The sequence below is a fragment of the Lissotriton helveticus genome, chromosome 3_2 (assembly GCF_964261635.1).
Source record: "Lissotriton helveticus chromosome 3_2, aLisHel1.1, whole genome shotgun sequence".
Taxonomy (NCBI): Eukaryota; Metazoa; Chordata; class Amphibia; order Caudata; family Salamandridae; genus Lissotriton; species Lissotriton helveticus.
Window position 1 is genome coordinate 359,949,799 of NC_136062.1, and position 22,384 is coordinate 359,972,182.

The 22,384-nt window shown below is 43.5% G+C and overlaps 1 protein-coding gene across 1 annotated transcript in view; it reads right to left on the minus strand.

Annotated features, from left to right (window-relative positions):
• The window catches only part of ZDHHC13 (zDHHC palmitoyltransferase 13), a 265,540-nt gene that overhangs the window by 232,076 nt on the left and 11,080 nt on the right, over window positions 1–22,384 (minus strand). The window contains exon 2 of the mRNA XM_078684239.1: window positions 22,059–22,228. Within this exon, the coding sequence (XP_078540365.1) occupies window positions 22,059–22,228 (170 nt within the window). The remainder of the gene's footprint in view (window positions 1–22,058; window positions 22,229–22,384) is intronic.

Here is a 22,384-nt window from a genome sequence, read left to right on the forward strand (position 1 = left end):
GTGCACTACAAACTTGAAAGGATATATAAAAAAATGCGTCCCGCAGGACCAAGGACACCATAGAGTCCAGAGTGACCAAGATCTGGGCCAACTCGCACATTTTGGGTTTGTGCTTTCGCAGGAAGGAATTCAGAGTTCAAAGGTCCAATATTGGCTGTGGCCTCCATCCTTTTGCAGCACAATGCAATAGCGAGAGTAACAACCATCTCCTCTTTTTTTTTTGTCCTCATTCACGTACATGGTTTCGATCTGTCAAGACAACCGAACCAGGGTGAGAAATGGAACAATACCGTTATACTGCCTCAGTCTGGACTGGCAGGGATAGCGGGTGATGGATGGCAACCAAATCCCAACAGTATCAACTGGCTTGCACCAATCACAGCTCCCTGAACAGTTTGTAACAGATAGCACCCATTATGCCTGGGACGAACATTCGCTACTGCCTGCCACAGCTTCCGCAGGGGAAAAAGGCAGAAATAGCAGGGAGGATGAACCATAGCTACGTAATCATTGGACCTGGGGAAAAAAAAATACCAAAAAAAACAGATTCAACGCATCCAGTCCAGCAAGTGCCAAAAAGCTCTCTTATCATGGTTCCCAACCCTAGCGACGTCTAATTTAGAAATCTGGAGGATTGAGGAACACCAATCATGGAAGGAAAGAGCTGAAGTGTCCTTCCAGTGCTTAAAGATTTCCCTGCGAGCTACCAGGATGGAGTAGAACAAAAGGTTCTTGGCTGGACTGCGAGACGTATCCCCTACTCCGAAAATGACGAGGCGAAGGTCGATCACAACTACGAAGCCCAAAATTGATGACAATTTGTTGCTAATTGATTCCCAAAAAGGTGCAAGTTGAGGACATTCCAAAAACATATGCGTGTCAGGAGCCTCTTCTAAGCCACATCTTGCACAGGCCACTCGAGGAAAATTTGGACAACCTTTGCGGGGAGAAATACGCCCTATGCAGGGTAAAAAGATGGTTTCTGCGAAGCTAGGCAGGTTTAACCAGGTCCCACAACACATTTCAAGGCGTCTCCCAAAGTTCTTTCACATCCGTATCAGGCATCAAGTTTCCCCACAATACCTCAGGGAGGCAACATTTGCAGTCTGCTTCTTCTAATATCAGTTTGTACCATAAGAGAGGTCTCCTTTTTCGCTGGAGGTTTATCTATCAAAAGACACTCAAGCTCACTCGCTCCCCCTATTGGCAAGTTGTTCCCCCGTAAGTTCTGAGTGTATAACGCTTGGGCCCAACTCGAGATTTGCAAATACTTAAATCTGGAAAAACTCGGCCCCACCTTGTTCACTAGATATTCCCAAGGGAGCAGGGACCCTTCCATAAACAGATCACCCCAAGATGTAATTCCAGCCTCTCTCAGCGGGGTTGCTAGAGTGTCATCCACCCAGCCTGGAGCCGAGGGAAGATCCCATATTGGGGATCTACTTGAATAATATCCCAATTTTATTGAAGACCTCACCTTGTGCCAAGTTTTTGCCAGCCCATGCAGCACCTTCAGCTTAATTCTTTTTAAGAATTTGGGGTCACCAAATTTAAACAAGTATCCAGCTTGACCAACTCCCTCACACCTCAATAGAGTAGAGAACATACTCCAGACACCTGCATCAGTTGGCATTTATAGCAGCATGCGTGCGTGTGTTAGTTGGAAAGCCCATGCGTAAATCTGCAAGTCCGGGCCCGCCAGCCCCCCTTTCTCCCTGCGGCGCCCGATTTTTTTCCAGGCGATCCTTGGATTTTTATTGTTCCAGATGAATGAAGAAATTTAACCCTGCAGCTTGGACAACAATACAGGGTCAAAGAAAATTGGAATTGAGTTAAATAAAAAAGAAACCTTCGGCAGAATAGACATTTTCACCAGATTTACCCTACCTAATATAGACAGGGGGAGGTGCAACCAGGCTCTCATCAGCTTCCGGCATTCTTTTGCAACCTTGGCAAAATTGGAAGGGACAATCAAGCTTATGTCTCTTACTATGTTTATCCCTAATTACCGCAAATTTGTGCCGAGTTGGTCTTTATATACACTTGCATCATCGGTCCATGCCATTATCTCAGTCTTGGAAGAATTTACCTCGTACCCCGAAACCCTACCAAATTCCAAGGCTGATCTAATGGCCGCCGGGACCGCGGTACTGATTTCTGATGTCATTATCATAACGTCGTCTGCATAGAGAGCCACCTTTTTTACCTAATCTCCATAAATAAAGGGTTTGATAGAAGCATCCTCTCTTACTTTCTGAGCGAAGGGCTCTATATAGAGATCGAACACCAGGGGCGACAAGGGACAGCCTTGTCGCGTTCCTCTCGTTACTGTAAAGGGCTCAGATAGACCCCCGTTTACCAATACACAGACAGATGACTCCGGTACAGCAGTTGTATAGCTCTGCGAAAACCCTCCCCCACATTGAATTTAGCCAAGGCCCCCGACAGGTATGGCCAATTAACCCTGTTGAAGGCCTTGATGGCGTCCAACTTGAGGACAGCCAGCGGAATGGCCTCCTTAGTCGCGATGTCTATTGCGCCTATGAGGTCATAAGTTAGTTCGTGGAGTTGTCGACCCCTAACAAAGCCCTTCTGATTAAAGTGCAGTACATCAGGGGCAACCCGACCAAGCCTATTTGCCAGAAGAGATGCAAAGATTTTGTAATCTGCATTTAAGATTGATATAGGCCGGTATGAGCCACAATCAGACGCAGGCCTACCAGGTTTTAAAATGAGTGTAATTGAAGCATTATTCCAAGATACTGGTGGAGACGCACCCTCCCGCAATATCCGATTAAACTAAATAGTAAGGAAGGGGGATACCTCGATCACCAGATATTTATAGATTTCAGATGGTAAGCCGTCCATCCCTGCTGCCTTGCCCCCCTTACTCCCCCGTATAGCCAAAACTACCTCTTCCTCGGTTATCTCTTTATCCAGGAAGGTGTTTTGCTCGGTGGATAGTGATGGCAAGGGAATACCCTCCAGCCAGTTCTCTATACTTTCAGCCATAATATTCATATCCTCATGATATATTTCCTGGAAAAAGTCCTTAAAAGCTGATCTAATGTCTACATCTGAAGTACAGGTACCGCTGATAGTTGTTACAGAATCTATAGTATTACGTGCCTGATCGGATTTTGCCTTCCGGGCCAGCAACTTACCCGCCCCTTCACCATATTCGAAATGAGCTAGCTGGCTCGCCTCCCATTTCTGCAGAATACGCTGATTTAGGACGGAAGCCAATTTATCTTTTAATGCAAGCAAATTCCTTTGTAGCGGAGACAGATCATAGTTAGAATTTTTGCTACTAGCATCTATTTCAGTTTGTGTTGCCAGTAGACTTACTTCGATGGACGCTATTTCTTGAACGTACTGCCTTCTTCGGTACACTATTTTATTCCTTATTATTCCTCGAAGAGAGCACTTAAAGGCATCCCATACTACGCCTGGTTCAGCTGAACCAATATTTGCTGGCATAAACTCCCGTGCTTCAGTTTGGATAAATAAAACATCCTCAGGTGATGATAACAAGGAGCGGTCAAAGGACCAAGATCTAGCAGAATGCTTTACTACCCCAACAAGATCTAAGGATACTGAGTGTGATCAGACAGATGGGAGGGCGCATAGCTGACGTTTTTCACAGAATCGACCAGATTGCGACTTATTAGAATAAAGTCTATTCTCGATCGATGACGATACTTATAGTTTCGGAACGAGAATCCCAAATCCTGCCCTGATCTCGCCCACCAGATGTCAATATAACCATATTGGCTCATACAATTGAGTAAAAAATTTCTAGATTTTGACAATACTTGCTGCCTACTGGATGGAGTCTTATCAAGTATAGGGTCCAACACGATATTGAAATCTCCTGCTATTATAACAGGCTCAGAAAAGTGCAAAAGGTGTGAAAATAAAGATTCCAATGCTGTGGTATCATCACGATTCGGCCCATAGTAACCTACTAGGGTTAGCCGTGTACCTCCTATATCAATGGTGGCAATTGCCCACCTACCTCCAGTATCCACCTTCTGCTGGCTAATTTTTAAATTTATAGATTTTTAAAAAAGGATAGTCACACCCCTTATATTTAACGTTTGGGAGGTGGATACTGAAATATCTATCCATCTATTCTTCTTAACTAGCTCAAGCATCTCTGCCTCAATTAGATGTCTCTCCTGGAGTATAATGATCTGCGCATCCGAATCCCGCAGCTATTGCACGATCTTGGTTTGGTGCGCAGACCATTTACGTTCCAAGACAGGATCCTAAGATTACTCATGGCACAGAAAATTGCTGCTTACATTTTATACCCCAAAGTCTGACTAAGAGAGGAGAGATACCCTGTACTCCCGCCAGTGCTGAACTAGTTACACATGCTATGTCCACAATAGAAAGTTTGTCCGAAACCATACCGGAAATGAGAATTTTTTTTTTGCTTTTTACCCCTACCACCTAGTCCCCTGTTCCCCAGCTTACCCCCTCCCCACCCATGAGAAACCCTTGCACAATCTATCCGGAGGAATCCGGTAGAAGGTACCCCTACCCTACCCAAACCCCTGTAAAGTGCTTGTAGTGAGAAAGATCTTAAATGCTTTTATGTATGTATGTATGTGTATATGTGTATATGTGTATATATATATATATGTGTATATATATATATATATATATATATATATATATATATATATATATATATATATATATATATATATATATATATATATATATATATATATATATATATATATATATATATATGTGCGCTCGCGTGTAAGGACACGGTCACACTCGCGGGGAGAAACTTGAACTCGCCTTTCTTGCCACAGCGTGCTTGAATAGCTGAGGAGCTCAAGAGAAAGTGATTCAATCCCATTTCGCCGTGGAATTCCTGACGCGTTTCGAAGGCTCCCGCCTTCTCTTCAGAGGATTTGGCGAACTGATGATGGGAATGCAGGTACCAGCCCTGATACTGATCATGGCACGCCCCTGATGGGCAGTCCAAATGTCCCAGTGCCTGCTGGGACTGGTAGTCCTGTTTAGTCTTGGCGCCCCATGTGTGGATCGAGGCGGACGAGTGGTCTCCCCTCGCCAACCAAGCGACCTCACGATATCGGAGTAGCAGACGGATGTATGCCCGTCAAACTAACAAGCTGGATGCTTGCCCTAGTCGGCTCCTACCTTGAGGCTGCTTGGCGGTGCTCAGCGTGTATGCAGGGGCTCTGCTCGCTCGTTACCATCATGGCGCTGCTGCACTCTTCTGGCGGGTGCGGTAAAAGGATGGTGATGGTTCCATCCACATATGTGCGCTCGCGTGTAAGGACACGGTCACACTCGCGGGGAGAAACTTGAACTCGCCTTTCTTGCCACAGCGTGCTTGAATAGCTGAGGAGCTCAAGAGAAAGTGATTCAATCCCATTTCGCCGTGGAATTCCTGACGCGTTTCGAAGGCTCCCGCCTTCTCTTCAGAGGATTTGGCGAACTGATGATGGGAATGCAGGTACCAGCCCTGATACTGATCATGGCACGCCCCTGATGGGCAGTCCAAATGTCCCAGTGCCTGCTGGGACTGGTAGTCCTGTTTAGTCTTGGCGCCCCATGTGTGGATCGAGGCGGACGAGTGGTCTCCCCTCGCCAACCAAGCGACCTCACGATATCGGAGTAGCAGACGGATGTATGCCCGTCAAACTAACAAGCTGGATGCTTGCCCTAGTCGGCTCCTACCTTGAGGCTGCTTGGCGGTGCTCAGCGTGTATGCAGGGGCTCTGCTCGCTCGTTATATATATATATATATATATATATATATTTTTTTTTTAATTCTTAAATTCTTAGTTTTCCAATCAAGATTATACTCTAATTGAACTGCCATTCTAATATTCTAGTCTAGCGAAGGCACTGCTACAGCTTTACCTCACAAAGAAATTTTCATAGTTAACTATTTCAATCCTTCCTGTGAGAGAAGAGACTACAGAGCTAATAGAGAAGGGGAGAAACACCACAAAGGGAATAAAGTAGCGGGGCCCTGAATTATATCATCCTTAATTATCTCATTACTGACCCGGGGGCCCCTTCCCCCTCCCTAAAGACATAAGTAGCTCATCTGCCGCCTGTACTGAACGTATGTTAAACATCTTGTTATTAAACATGATTTTTAGGGCGACCGGGAGGCCCATCTGAACCGTAGCACCTAAGTTTCGAAAAGCATCCATCCTTCTTCAGCAGTTCCCACTGTTTTTCCAGGGTAACCCTGGATAGGTCGGAACGGATCTGAAATGTGAACCCCTTGCCTGATTGGGATTTTTGCTTCAAAGCTAGGTTAAGGATTTGTTCCTTGAGTGTATAAGTGTGGAAGTTCACCAAAATCTTCCTTGGCTTAGTTCTTTGGGGGTTGCGCCTGAATGGATCTCTATGTATTCGTTGAACATCCTTTGCTAACTCTTCTTCAGAGTGATCCAGGTTAAGGGACTGCTTTAGAAGTGGGATAATAAAGCTTTTGATGTCAGAACCCTCGCTCCCTTCCAGGACGTTTAGAATACGAATGTTACATCGCCTGGCATGGTTCTCCAATACTTCCATTCTTTCTGACAGAACTAAGTCCTCCTTCTTGAGCTTCTGTATATCTTCTTTTGCACTCTCGACACACATCCATAGCTTCCCAACCGTCTCTTCCAAAGCTTGAGTCCTTGAGGCAAGGCCATCTATTTTACCATCTAGGGACTCACAATAGCTTCTGATTTCTCTCTGATTAGAAGCACTCTTCGAACCCCCTTTTGATGTCAGCCGACAGAGTAGAAAACATAAGCTGCAAGGAAGCAGCTGACATGAACATCTCCTTTTTTTTGTTAATTTTATTTATTAACAAATCGCTCAGTACATCTTTTCTTACACAGATATTGCAACATTAGAACACATTTTTCTTTCAATTAACTTCTAAATCCGCTAGTTATTTTCTGTCAATTCGTAGTCTGGTGTTGTTGTGGCTATGGGAAGTAGAGGATTTTATTGTTATATATATATTTTAAAAGTGAGAAGGTCCCCCTACTGGGAGGGGAACTAACCAGTGCACAGCGCATTTGATCAAGGAACGATCAACGACAAGACTCGCAGATTTTTGACACCATCCAATCCTAGACCTCCTGCATTGTATATGCTACCCAAAATGCATAAGCATCCTACACATCCTCCTTTCCGACCGATAGTGTCGACTCGAGGCAGCCTACACGAAAATGTAGGCAAATTTTTGGACAAATATTTGCAACCTTTCGTTGCGGCAACCAAATCACATGTCAAAGACACTACTGATTTTTTATTGAAAATTGCACCCATCATGAACGAACTCAGGAACGACCAACTTATCATGTGTACGGTGGACGTCTGTTCACTTTACACCTCCATCCCACATGATGGAGGTATTGAATCCATTGAAGAAGTGTTATCCTCATCTGATCTGGACCCAGACTTCAAAGTGTTCCTTATGCAATTGACAATATTCACATTATATCACAGCTACTTCTCAGTCAAAGACAAATGGATTTTGCAACTTAATGGCACTGCCATGGGCAATTCGGCAGCTCCTTGCTATGCGAACATTTATATGAAACAATTCGAGGAATCTTACATCTTGAACCAAAGCAGCTGGCATGAACATGGACGACTATACCTACGCTTTATAGATGATATCTTCATACTATGGGAGGGCAATGCAGATACGTTGAATGCCTTTTTGACAACATGGAACCAATTCAACCAAAGAATTCAATTCACATGGGAACATGATGAGAGTACAATACACTACCTGGATGTTGAAATACATAGGAAACAAGGAGAGTGGTCAACCACAGTTTATCGGAAACCCACCGATAGAAACTCCACGCTTCACTACAGTAGTTTTCACCGTTCTGGTTTGAAGAACAATTTACCTTACGCACAACTATTACGGATTAAACGCATAGTTTCAGACAAAGAAGAATGCAAAGTACAAATGCTAAACACACTTGACAGATTGAAAGCAAGAGGATACCCCACACCAATATTGGATCTCGCCATGGCAAGAAGTGCCAAAAAAACCAGAACCACCTTACTGCAACCTAAAACAAAAACTGAATCTGAACGTTTAGTAGTAGTTTCGAAATATTCCAAAACATCCAACCGCTTTCAATCAATTATCCGAAAACATTGGTCTATCTTGACCCTGGAACCTGACTTCAATGGTTTGTTTAATCAACCTCCCATTTTTGCATTTACCCGAGGTAGAAACCTCAAAGAAATCCTGAGCAAATCCAATCAAGAAGATGTACACAAGGAATACAAAGGATTGAGACCCTGTCACAACTGTTCTAATTGTAACAACTGCATCACTGGTAACATCATGTGTCATCCCATGAAAGGGCATCCCATCAAGCTCAAAGTAAATGCCACCTGCAACTCGAACAATGTCATTTATCTATTGAAGTGTCCGTGTGGCAAATGTTACGTAGGACACACTGAAAGAAAAATCCGTATCCGGATTTTGGAACATAAAAGTAACATTCGTACCAATAACCTAAAATCCACTGTGGCGGTGCATTTCACCGAATTGAGACATTCTGTGGCTCAACTTAAATTCCTGATTCTGGAACAAGTACCAATAACTTCCAACAATAAGAACACTTTGCTTAAGCGTGAAAATTTCTGGATCCGTTTCCTCTCAACGATGGCGCCCAATGGGCTTAACGATCGAATTGAATTTCTTTGTTATCTGTGATATTTCTTGGCTATCTGCACACACCATTTATCACTTCAGTGTACTGTCATTCACTTCTCACATCACACCTTTCCAAAATGGCGATGTTTTCACACTCTGTAGTCCGTTTTTCTTGTCCACTAACACCCTACACTGTGTCCTTCGTTCATGTTCACTGTTGGTAGTTAACCGCGAGGAGCACTCTCCGTTCTTACTAACACTACCTGGCTGTTATGCCGCTAGGCATCCCGTAGAATCCCAGCATGTGAGTAATTCTTCGACTATTCGCCTGCACTTCTTGGCATTTTTGTCTCCTTACCGTCTCACTCTTTGGTTTGGTACCGTTGCGGATACTCTCTTTACTTTGTTTGTTCTACACGCTTTCTCGGGTGGTCTGTTTTCCACGCCTCAACGTTCTTTGCACAACTTCGGATATGTTCGCTAGACTTGGCAACCCTTGGGATATGTCACACAGCATTGTAACTATTGTCACGAGTCATTCCAGTTACTCCAATTTGCTTTTTGCATGTTTGCATTCGATCGTTTGTAACTTATACAATTTATTGATTCTGTTCATATTTGTATTTCTTTGTAGAGCATTCCCTTGAGAAAGGGCTTTTGCCCGAAATGCATCGGGACTTGTTTATTTAATCATTATGGTTGGATTATTTGACGTGTAACGACACGCCTCTGGCTGAACTTGAATATGCTTGAATATTCTCCACGAATGGATTAAAATTCTTGAAACTTTTCACACAGACTGCTGTGATTATGATGTTTATGGAATAAGACTACGGTCCTTTCGCTGTGCACTGGTTAGTTCCCCTCCCAGTAGGGGGACCTTCTCACTTTTAGCGTTGTGCTCACACTGCTTGGTCAGACAGTGGTCTATCCAGTGGCACGCTACAATTCTTTACAACCCACAAATTTCATTACGCTGTGCGAACTCCCACTTATCGTTGATATATATATTTTAAACATACTTTCTACGTTCTCCTGTCTTCTCTATACTCTTTCTTAGTGTCCCCTATAAGACCTTGACAGACCCAACAGCCATCTCCTCTTGCTCTGCCAGGAACACTCTCTATGAGACCTTTTGGAGCAAGAACTGTGCCTCCTGCAGCAGAATTGCGAGGTGCTCCTCTGAAAGTCAATCAGTTTGGGGGGGGGGGGGTCAAGTGGTGTAACGGAACAAAAGAATGGGTAGGGCATAACTATGTTGAATGATCTGTAGGACCCCTCTGTTGGACATGATGACTCACCATCCTGGGAGCAAATACTGTATCCTGCCTCCTCTGGTTGGGTGTGTGGCGCTAAGGCGGCTTAGAGGCAGTTGCCACAAGCGGACTGGCTGGACTGGTGCCTCTGCTAGTCTGAGCAATGCCTGCCAGACCCCATTCCTTTGAAAGGACTGAGGTGGCTGCTGAAATGGTTGGGGTAGTTCTTTTGTTAAAATCTTTATTCGGTTGACAAAAATAACCATAAAAGAATATAATAAATATGGCATAAAAACAACCCAGTATAACACATTAGCAAACAAATTTACAGAACAGGAAAAAACAGATTTGCAAACATAAGCACAACAAGTACAGTACATAAGTAACATTCCCAAGATCGATCAGGCCTCAATCGCCTGTACATTAGTGTACCTCATACAAAATAGGACACCACAAATAAAACAATGTCACTAGAGAGTACCTGAAGGTAGACGAGAGCGGGGCAATTCTGGATAAATTTAAGAGATTTTAACATAAGGGCTAAACATTGCTTCATGGGCCTGCTGAAATAAATCACAGAGCATAAAGAGTGAGGTGTCCTGCAGACACCTATTGTCGCAAACACAGGGTAACAATGACCCAGAATTAGCCCAGCCACTGGGTATGGCTAAAAGTTGATGTAGCTGGTAGAGTCTAAACCTGGTTGGTAGAAACATGGTTTAAGTGTTGCGTACCTCCACACCCTGGGTGCTCTTTAAAAGCATATATCTCCTTTCTGAAGGTTTCTGCAACTTAAGCTGTTTCCTGGATGATAAGAGTTCACTTGAGGAACAAACTCTTGATGCTTCTCAGTTTTAGGAATGTCAGCGAGTATGGGCCAGAGAAGAGTTCTACTTTGCCAAGAGAGGTGCAAGCTGCCTTTACATACGCTATCCAAGGAAAGAGACAAGCAGGCAGAGAGGATCAGAAGATTAAGGTTTAAATCCTCCCTGGTTCAGATCTTGACCCAACACAACCAGGGGTTGAGGGATATTAAATCTGTTACGTGGCCTATCCCTAGTCCCATGGACACTGAAAAGACAGGACCTTCACTAGTCATCGAATAAATAGATTTTTAACTACCTTAATTATTTTGGGTCAGTTGATGCAGTCTGTGCGCCAGCCCTTTGGAATAGCCTAATTCCCTTAACCTGATGCAGTACCTGCTTTTCTAGAGTCAACTTTCCCAGGGACCATGCTGTGCTCCAACGGTCCTTAAAAAGTTCCAGGTCTGAATCAGTTTTTTCAAACAAGCACAAGTCATCAAGCGGTAAATCCACGAGCAAGGCTTGCATATCTACAGAAAATCCTATGGAATGCATTGAGGTGTGGTGGTGGAGCACAACGCTGGTGCCAACTGCCCTCCTAAAGCAATCAGTTATATCTAGGCCAGAACGAATAAGGTACTCAGCCACTACCTGTCCAGCATGAATTGTTTAGCTCAAAACACCCTAAGATATTCCAGGATCACAGGCAAAATCTAGCCAGTCTTGTACCCAATGTCAGTAAACAGATGGCATTGACTGATCTCAGCGCCAAGCTGGCTGAATAGAACATTTGTTTAATAAATGTTTGTCCTCTTGGATCTTGGGAAAATAATTTAGTTCACTTTAATGGTTGAAGACTATACCACAAGCTCTGTGGAGTAGAAGAAATTGAGGGTCACCAGACACGAGTCTGTGACGCCTGGCCACCTGTGTTTTTCACTGGTATGCAGAAACAGGGTTTTGGCCAAGAATTCATCTGAGTAGGAGTAGAGGCCTTGTTGAAGGGAGAAAGGGCTTACACGTTGCAGGCCCGGGCTGAAGAATTTCTGTAACGACATTAGTCTTCCTCGTGAAATAGAATAGTTGCAAATCCAGGACCTCAGCTGCCTGTTGGCCCACACGACAGATGTCTCTCTCTCTTTAGTTAATGGTCTAACTGGCAAGTCCAATCCCATATCAGGAGAGGTATCAAGCCCTATGGCATCCAGTAAATCATATAAAAAAACTGTCATTATCATGAGGGGTAAGATCACCATCCCCTACTCCCCATCATCATCTCCCTTTGGAGGTGTACCTGTTCAGAGGCAAAGCTGCAAAAACAATGGAGTATCTATTGGCACGGCCAGACGCTAGCGAGAATGCCGATCATCTGTAACATGGTCTCTCTGAATGCTTTGTTTTGTTGTGGAGTTGCACATCGCCCAGGAAACTCTGGTTGCACCAGGATCAGCTCTGAGCTTATGGACCCGAAAGGTGATAGCCTAGCATTGTGACTTCCTTGTGCCTTCTTGTACACAGGGTGGCAGGATGGGTTTGAGTTCCGCTTCGCTTTTTTATGTTTGCGTTTGTACTTCAATCTTTACTTACCGCAGGACAGAACTGCGAGGAAGACTACTTGTGCGAATGGCCCCGGGAGCGAGGCCACACAGACGAACTGGGGAATGCGAAAGAATTAGGTTAGGGTACCAACTTCTTGTGCCCCGCGACATACAACTTTAGTTCATGGTCGGGGTGTATAAGAGAGCACTTTTACAACTGTGAGTCGTGCACCGAACCCAGACACCAGAGAGACAGCTCTTGCAGGTCCATGACCCACATCTGTTTTCTGCAATCACAGCAAGGCTTGAAGGCTACCATTTTAGGAGGGGCCATTGGTCCCCAAGCACACTGGTTTTTAAAATGTCAATCATGGGGCAACCAAATGGAACTGACTGTAGCCCACAAGTCAATGTCCATACTTTTGCTAAACTTTTGCTAAACTGAGGTAATACAAGTGCAGGGTTACATTTTTACCTTTAAATTTAAAATACAATTCTTAAGGAATCTGTAAATCCCACGAAAATGGCTTTTTAAATGGAAGAATTAAATTAATGGAATACGAATAGGAACAAGCATTTGCAATGCATAAGGTCTCGCATTAGGAAAGTTTGAGCTATTGGTATTGTAAATGACACATTTGTTATATATGTGTTGGTTTTGAAAATAGCAAAAATAATAGCTTTGTCATTTACAATGCCAATAGTTATAACTTGTGACACCTATAGCATTTGTAATGCAATATGTGTTGTATTCACGTGACTTAGATGTATTGATATTACAAATAACAATGGCTTTGATTTTTTTAAATAATTAATACTTAAATAAAAGTTATTGTAATTTATAATGGCAATAGCTTAAACTTTTGTAAATAACTTTTCTGAAGAATATGTTCAGTGTAATTTATTGTGACGAAAATCCAGAAGTGAACTACTAACCTCTTTTTGTGACATTTGTAATAAATCTTGAAACATTGAGAGATCATATTTGACCCAGTTGTTGGTAAATGGTTGCACAGATTGATGCTGTGGTGGGGCTGAGTGATGTTGTGGTGGCGACTAGTGATGCTGTGGCATTCAATGATCCTGTGGTAGCGCATAGTGATGTTGTTGTGGTAGCGCATAGTGATGTTGTTGTGCCCCTTAGTGATGCTGTGGTGATGCGATAGAGTGAGTGGGATAGATAGATAGAGTGAGTGGGATAGATAGATAGAGGGAGGGCGATAGATAGAGGGCGATAGAGAGATTGAGTGAGCGAGATAGATAGATAGATAGGAGTGAGGGCGATAGATAGCTAGACAGATAGATAGAGTGATGGCGATCAGTATCTAAATAAATAGATAGAGTGAGGGCGATAGATAGCGTGAGGGCGATAGATAGATAGAGTGAGGGCGATAGATAGCGTGAGGGCGATAGATAGATAGAGTGAGGGCGATAGATAGATAGAGTGAGGGCGATAGATAGAGTGAGGGCGATAGATAGAGTGAGGGCGATAGATAGATAGAGTGAGGGCGATAGATAGATAGAGTGAGGGCGATAGATAGAGTGAGGGCGATAGATAGAGTGAGGGCGATAGATAGAGTGAGGGCGATAGATAGAGTGAGGGCGATAGATAGAGTGAGGGCGATAGATAGCGTGAGGGCGATAGATAGATGGAGTGAGGGCGATAGATTGATAGATAGATAGAGTGAGGGCGATTAGATAGATAGAGTGAGGGCGATTAGATAGATAGATAGAGTTAGGGCGATAGATAGATAGAGTGAGGGCGATAGATAGAGTGAGGGCGATAGATAGAGTGAGGGCGATAGATAGAGTGAGGGCGATAGATAGAGTGAGGGCGATAGATAGCTAGACAGATAGATAGAGTGATGGCGATCAGTATCTAAATAAATAGATAGAGTGAGGGCGATAGATAGCGTGAGGGCGATAGATAGATAGAGTGAGGGCGATAGATAGCGTGAGGGCGATAGATAGATAGAGTGAGGGCGATAGATAGAGTGAGGGCGATAGATAGAGTGAGGGCGATAGATAGAGTGAGGGCGATAGATAGAGTGAGGGCGATAGATAGAGTGAGGGCGATAGATAGATGGAGTGAGGGCGATAGATTGATAGATAGATAGAGTGAGGGCGATAGATTGATAGATAGATAGAGTGAGGGCGATTAGATAGATAGAGTGAGGGCGATTAGATAGATAGATAGAGTGAGGGCGATTAGATAGATAGAGTGAGGGCGATTAGATAGATAGATAGAGTTAGGGCGATTAGATAGATAGAGTGAGGGCGATAGATAGAGTGAGGGCGATAGATAGAGTGAGGGCGATAGATAGAGTGAGGGCGATAGATAGAGTGAGGGCGATAGATAGAGTGAGGGCGATAGATAGAGTGAGGGCGATAGATAGAGTGAGGGCGATAGATAGAGTGAGGGCGATAGATAGAGTGAGGGCGATAGATAGAGTGAGGGCGATAGATAGAGTGAGGGCGATAGATAGAGTGAGGGCGATAGATAGAGTGAGGGCGATAGATAGAGTGAGGGCGATAGATAGAGTGAGGGCGATAGATAGAGTGAGGGCGATAGATAGAGTGAGGGCGATAGATAGAGTGAGGGCGATAGATAGAGTGAGGGCGATAGATAGAGTGAGGGCGATAGATAGATAGAGTGAGGGCGATAGATAGATAGAGTGCGGGCGATAGATAGATAGAGTGCGGGCGATAGATAGATAGAGTGAGGGCGATAGATAGACAGATAGAGTGAGGGCGATTAGCTAGATAGACTGAGGCCAATAGATAGAGTGAGGGCGATAGATAGACAGAGTGAGGGCGATAGATCGATAGACAGATAGAGTGAGGGCGATAGATCGATAGTTGTGTGTGTGGTCGTGTGTGTGGTTGCGGTTATGTGTGCGTGGTTGTGTGTGTGTGGTTGTGTGTGTGGTTGTGTGTGTTATGCTTTGTTTTTCTATGTTTTGTTATGCTATGTTTTGTTGTGTTTGGTATGCTATGTTTTGCTAGGCTATGATATGTTTTGTTTTGTTATGCTATGCTATGTTTTGTTATGTTATGTTTTGTTATGCTATGCAATGTTTTGTTTTGCTATTCTTTGTTTTGTTATGCTATGCTATGTTTTTTTCCTATGCTTTGTTTTGTTATGCTATGCAATGCTTTGTTGTGTTTGTTATGCTATGCTTTGTTATGCTATGCTATGTTGTGTTGTGTTGTGTTGTGTTTTGCTATGCTATGGTTTGTTTTGCTATGCTATGTTTTGTTATGCTATGTTTTGTTGTGTTTGGTATGCTATGTTTTGCTAGGCTATGATATGTTTTGTTATGCTATGCTTTGTTATGCTATGCTCTGTTTTGCTATGCTATGCTTTGTTTTGCTATGCTATGTTTTGTTGTGTTTGATATGCTATGTTTTGCTATGCTATTATATGTTTTGCTATGCTATGTTTCGTTATGCCATGTTGTGTTATGCCATGTTTTGTTAGGCTATGTTTTGTTTTGCTATCCTATGCTTTGTTGTGTTTTTTTATGCTATGCTATGTTGTGTTGTGTTATGCTATGCTATGGTGTGTTTTGTTATGCTATGCTATGTTTTGTTATGCTATGTTTTGTTATGCTATGTTTTGTTATGCTATGCTATGCTTTGTTATGCTTTGTTATGCTATGCTATCTTTTGCTATGCTATGCTTTGTTTTGCTATGCTATGTTTTGTTGTGTTTGATATGCTATGTTTTGCTATGCTATTATATGTTTTGCTATGCTATGTTTTGTTATGCCATGTTTTGTTATGCCATGTTTTGTTATGCCATGTTTTGTTATGCCATGTTTTGTTATGCCATGTTTTGTTATGCCATGTTTTGTTATGCCATGTTTTGTTATGCCATGTTTTGTTATGCCATGTTTTGTTATGCCATGTTTTGTTATGCCATGTTTTGTTATGCCATGTTTTGTTATGCCATGTTTTGTTATGCCATGTTTTGTTATGCCATGTTTTGTTATGCCATGTTTTGTTATGCCATGTTTTGTTATGCCATGTTTTGTTAGGCTATGTTTTGTTAGGCTATGTTTTGTTAGGCTATGTTTTGTTAGGCTATGTTTTGTTTTGCTATCCTATGCTTTGTTGTGTTTTTTTATGCTATGCTATGTTGTGTTGTGTTATGCTATGCTATGGTGTGTTTTGTTATGCTATGCTATGTTTTGTTATGCTATGTTTTGTTATGCTATGTTTTGTTATGCTATGCTATGCTTTGTTATGCTTTGTTATGCTATGCTATCTTTTGCTATGCTATGCTTTGTTTTGCTATGCTATGTTTTGTTGTGTTTGATATGCTATGTTTTGCTATGCTATTATATGTTTTGCTATGCTATGTTTTGTTATGCCATGTTTTGTTATGCCATGTTTTGTTATGCCATGTTTTGTTATGCCATGTTTTGTTATGCCATGTTTTGTTATGCCATGTTTTGTTATGCCATGTTTTGTTATGCCATGTTTTGTTATGCCATGTTTTGTTATGCCATGTTTTGTTATGCCATGTTTTGTTATGCCATGTTTTGTTATGCCATGTTTTGTTATGCCATGTTTTGTTATGCCATGTTTTGTTATGCCATGTTTTGTTAGGCTATGTTTTGTTAGGCTATGTTTTGTTAGGCTATGTTTTGTTAGGCTATGTTTTGTTTTGCTATCCTATGCTGTGTTTTGTTATGCTATGCTATGTTGTGTTTTGTTCTGCTATGCTATGTTGTGTTTTGTTATGCTATGCTATGTTGTGTTTTGTTATGCTATGCTATGTTGTGTTTTGTTATGCTATGTTTTGTTGTGTTTGCTATGCTATGCTTTGTTATGCTATGCTTTGTTATGCTATGCTTTGCTTTGCTGTGCTGTGCTGTGCTGTGTTTTGCTATGCTTTGCTTTGTTTTGCTATGCTATGTTTTGTTGTGTTTTGTTATGCTATTTTTTGTTATGCTATTTTTTGTTGTGCTTTATTACGCTATGCTTGGTTATGCTGTGCTTGGTTGTGCTGTGCTTGGTTGTGCTGTGCTGGGTTGTGCTGTGCTTGGTTGTGCTGTGCTTGGTTGTGCTGTGCTTGGTTGTGCTGTGCTTGGTTGTGCTGTGCTTGGTTGTGCTGTGCTTGGTTGTGCTGTGTTTTGCTGTGCTGTGTTTTGCTGTGCTGTGTTTTGCTGTGCTGTGCTGTGTTTTGCTGTGCTGTGCTGTGTTTTGCTGTGCTGTGCTGTGTTTTGCTGTGCTGTTTTGCTGTGCTGTGTTTTGCTGTGCTGTGTTTTGCTGTGTTTTCCTGTGCTGTGTTTTTCTGTGTTGTGCTGTGTTTTTCTGTGCTGTGCTGTGTTTTGCTGTGCTGTGTTTTGCTATGCTGTGCTGTGCTTTGCTGTGCTTTGCTGTGTTTTGCTGTGTTGTGTTGTGTTTTGCTGTGCTGTGTTTTGCTATGCTATGCTTTGTTTTGCTATGCTATGTTTTGTTGTGTTTTGTTATGCTATTTTTTGTTATGCTATTTTTTGTTGTGCTTTATTACGCTGTGCTTGGTTGTGCTGTGCTTGGTTGTGCTGTGCTTGGTTGTGCTGTGCTTGGTTGTGCTGTGCTTGGTTGTGCTGTGCTTGGTTGTGCTGTGCTTGGTTGTGCTGTGCTGTGTTTTGCTGTGCTGTGCTGTGTTTTGCTGTGCTGTGTTTTGCTGTGCTGTGTTTTGCTGTGCTGTGTTTTGCTGTGCTGTGCTGTGTTTTGCTGTGCTGTTTTGCTGTGCTTTGCTGTGCTGTGTTTTGCTGTGCTGTGTTTTTCTGTGCTGTGCTGTGTTTTTCTGTGCTGTGTTCTGCTGTGCTGTGCTGTGTTTTGCTGTACTGTGTTTTGCTGTGCTGTGTTTTGCTGTGCTGTGCTGTGCTTTGCTGTGCTTTGCTGTGTTTTGCTGTGTTGTGTTGTGTTGTGTTTTGCTGTGCTGTGTTTTGCTGTGCTGTGTTGTTTTGTGCTGTGTTGTGTTGTGCTGTGCTGTGTTTTGCTGTGCTGTGCTTTGCTGTGCTGTGCTTTGCTGTGCTGTGCTTTGCTGTGCTGTGTTTTGCTGTGTTGTGTTGTGTTTTGCTGTGCTGTGCTGTGTTGTTTTGCTGTGCTGTGTTTTGTGCTGTGTTGTGTTGTGCTGTGCTGTGTTTTGCTGTGCTGTGCTTTGCTGTGCTGTGCTTTGCTGTGCTGTGTTTTGCTGTGCTGTGCTGTGTTTTGCTGTGCTGTGCTGTGTTTTGCTGTGCTGTGCTGTGCTGTGTTATGTTTTGCTGTGCTGTGTTGGTAAGGGTATGTGAGGGTGTGTGTGAGGGGGTGTGAAGGTGAGGGTGTGAGGGTGAGGAGGTGTGTGAGGGTGAGGAGGTGTGAGGGGTGAGGGGGTGAAGGCGCGAGGGTTGTGTTGTGTTTTGCTGTGCTGTGTTGTGCTGTGCTGTGTTTTGCTGTGCTGTGCTTTGCTGTGCTGTGTTGTGCTGTGCTGTGTTGTGCTGTGCTGTGTTGTGCTGTGTTGTGTTGTGCTTTGCTGTGCTGTGCTGTGTTGTGCTGTGCTGTGCTGTGTTGTGCTCTGTTGTGCTGTGTTGTGTTTTGCTGTGCTGTGCTGTGTTGTGTTTTGCTGTGCTGTGCTGTGTTGTGTTGTGTTTTGCTGTGCTGTGCTGTGTTGTGTTTTGCTGTGCTGTGTTGTGTTTTGCTGTGCTGGTAAGGGTATGTGAGGGTGTGTGTGAGGGGGTGTGAAGGTGAGGGTGTGAGGGTGAGGAGGTGTGTGAGGGTGAGGAGGTGTGTGAGGGGTGAGGGGGTGAGGGTGAGTGTCTCCAATGAATGTCACTGTTTCGCCTTCTTTGGAAATGTTCAGTGCTGCAAATAGAGCATGCCGCCCTAATTATCACAGCATGAGGCCCCAAAGTGATAATTATCACAGCATACAGAGAGCCGCCCCACCGCTGCTGGAGCACTCAACTGCACATTAATTATAGTTGAGTGCTCCAGCAGCCTGGGGGCCTGTTGACATGCTGGGATAAGTGGGTCTCATGCTGTGATAATTGTTGCGGCGCCTGAGGAAGTGGAGACTCCTGCTGGGATAATTGGTCTTGTGGCCCTCAGGAAGTAGAGTTTCATGCTGGGATAATTGGTCTGGCGGGCTTGCAGCGCCTGACGTCCAACAAACGTGCACAAGCTGCTCAACCTTGAAGCGCGTTCACAGACCTGGGTCGGCTCGTGCCCAGGTCTGTATCGGGCTCGTTCACAGCTGTTACTCCCTTGACAGGGAGGAAGGTGACTATAGTCTCGCTGGCGGGAGCGCTTCGCGCTCCAACGCCAGCTCGACCTAAAAAAGGATCTATTTACTCTGCCACATGTCAAAGATAAAATAATTGTGCTCCTTTAAAACTAATACATTCATGTTAAGTTTAGATAGTTCTTAAAATGTACAAGAATTCCTGCAGGAAGATAGGCAGAGGGGGCACATAGAACATAATGAGTGACTGGATTTAAAGCAAGAATCATCTTTATGGAATACTCTACATCAAATTCTAGCATGGGTTTCGTGGCTTAGTGGCAGAATTCAGTGAGCAAATCACTCTGTATCTAAAGTTGAAATGCAATGCAATACAAGAATGTAATGCCATTGTGAAATATTTAAAATCTTGATTTATGTGAAGTGCTCAGTTGCCAGTTAGGTTTGCACTACATACATACCATTATATAAAAATGCAAAACACGAAAAACGAAAACTGTTGCATCAAGAGATAGCAAGTAAAAGGTGTCTGCTGTGCAAAGTCGTAGTGGCACTGCAAACTACTAAAACAAGTGAGGACTTCACCGCACCTTACATCACCTCCAGCAACATCACACCTTTGAAAGATTTCTGCAACAAGCTCTCAGAATTATTCTGCAACAAGCTTAAAGACATATATGGAAACTTTTACCCTCAACCGGACCCCACTGACCTCATGTTAAGTCTTCCCATGCCGGCTAAAGAACGAGGTCTGACCATGTGACTCGTCAACACCACAAATGTGACCACCATTACCATGAGCTCCATCCACTTCGGAGCCTCGACAGAAACCTGCCCCACCAACCCTTCGACGAGGGATTCTTTCATCCCCATCAGCAAAGCCCTTCCTCCCATCCTCAACACCTCCATCAACTCAATTACGTTCCCTGAAACCTGGTAATACATGCTGTATCACAGCCCTTTTCGAGTAACCATCTGCAGACTTGGCTCACAGACTACAGACCTAACTCATTTCTACCATACTAAGCCATGGTCTTAGAAAAGCCCATTAGACCCCTCGCACGCAACACAGTCTGGATTCAGGTCCACCCACAGTATGGAAAGAGTACTCAATCACAACAACGGCTGCCTTCAGCACATGCCATCTCTCAGCAGCATCTCTCACAATCCAACCTCATCTGACTCCTACAGCAGATTGGCATTTAAGGACATGCCCTCTGCTAGATCCTCTCCTTCTTGACAGAAATAATAGTCAGTCTATCACTGTACACCTCGAAATCCTAAATACTGATCTGAGCAATGCCCCAGGTTTCAGCCCTACCTTCTTGAAAGCACACATGACTCCAAAGGCCACCACATCAACATTCGCTGCCAACACACACCTCATACTGTCTCTCTCAGACAGAACTCCCGGCACAAGGAACAAGTTCCGCACCTGTATGACTAAAGTCACCACCTGGATCTAATACAACTGTGTCTGGCTCAAAAAACGAAAACAGATGTGGTAAGCGTTGGTAAAAACACCTAATGACCGGCTGATCATGTACCAGCAACGACCCCCAATACCAGGAACCTTAAGATCATCACTGATAAACAGGAAATGACAGCACAAGTAAACTCTGTCACAACATCCTGCTTCCGCACCATGAGGATGCTTAAGAAAATTATCAAATTTCTCCTCAGCAGCACCAGGAAAACCGTCACCCAGGCCCTCAGCAAGCTGGACTAAGGGACCTCCCTATGCACCGGAATCATCAGGCAACTCACCAGAAGATTACAAATTATCCAGAAAGCATCAGCCAGACGTATCCTCAACCTTCCACATAGTAAACACATCACACCACACCTCAGACAGCTCCACTCGCACCTCACACAGAAACATAATCAATGCAAATGCCTAATCCACAAATTCAGAGCACTACACAACACAGACCCATCCTACCTGAAGAATTGCAACTCTTTCCAACAAGCAGCCCGACACATCAGCTGATCTGGTCTCGTACATAAAAACATCCCTTGCATACACAAAAACAGAGCCAGAGATCAAATCTCCTCTTACATCACTCCTAAAGCCTGGAACGGCCTTGCACTTCACATCAGAGCCACCTCCTCACTACCAGAGTTCCACAAGAAGCTAAAGACCTGGCTTTTTGATTAATAGCATTCCTCACTCTACAAGGCGAGGCTACCACACCTGTTCAGTGTCCGTATACCCTTAAAGTGATACTGCGCTCTTCAAATATACGTAACAACAATCGGAATTCGAGTTACTAACTTGCAAATAGTACAAATCCACAAAGATTAACTGACCTTGTAATAATCATACTTCTACTTATTCATATAGCCAGGGTAGCATGCTATAGCCATACAAGATGGCTTCACTAACACGTACTGATCAGGTGGGAGGAATTCTCAGCCCTTGTGGCAGAACTCTAGGGGTGAATGCACAGACAAATTCTGACCTGTGGGTTTTCAACAAATTTTTTCCCATCCACAATTTCAAAGTGTTCATTGTCCACACATTTTAAGAAAATACCATAAAAGAAGCATACTTACTGGGTTGCCTTAACAATGTCCCAGTTATTACTGTCATCCATGTGTGGAAAATCTGGCTGACTGGACATGACGCTATCTTCTTGAGGAATCACATTCTGCCAGTGCTGTCCATGAGGTCGATGGGACCCATGGGGTCCATGCTGATGACCGTGACCTCCATGCATTTTACACTGTTAATGTAAAGGTAAACATCTTAACAGAAGCCAATATTGAGAAACAGACAGCCAAAGAGATCAACTCACAAAACGCATCACTGGTAACTGTAAGTTGGTACATGAAGAACTACAGCTTAAAATCATGTGTGGATAGGAGAGGTGGAGATAGCT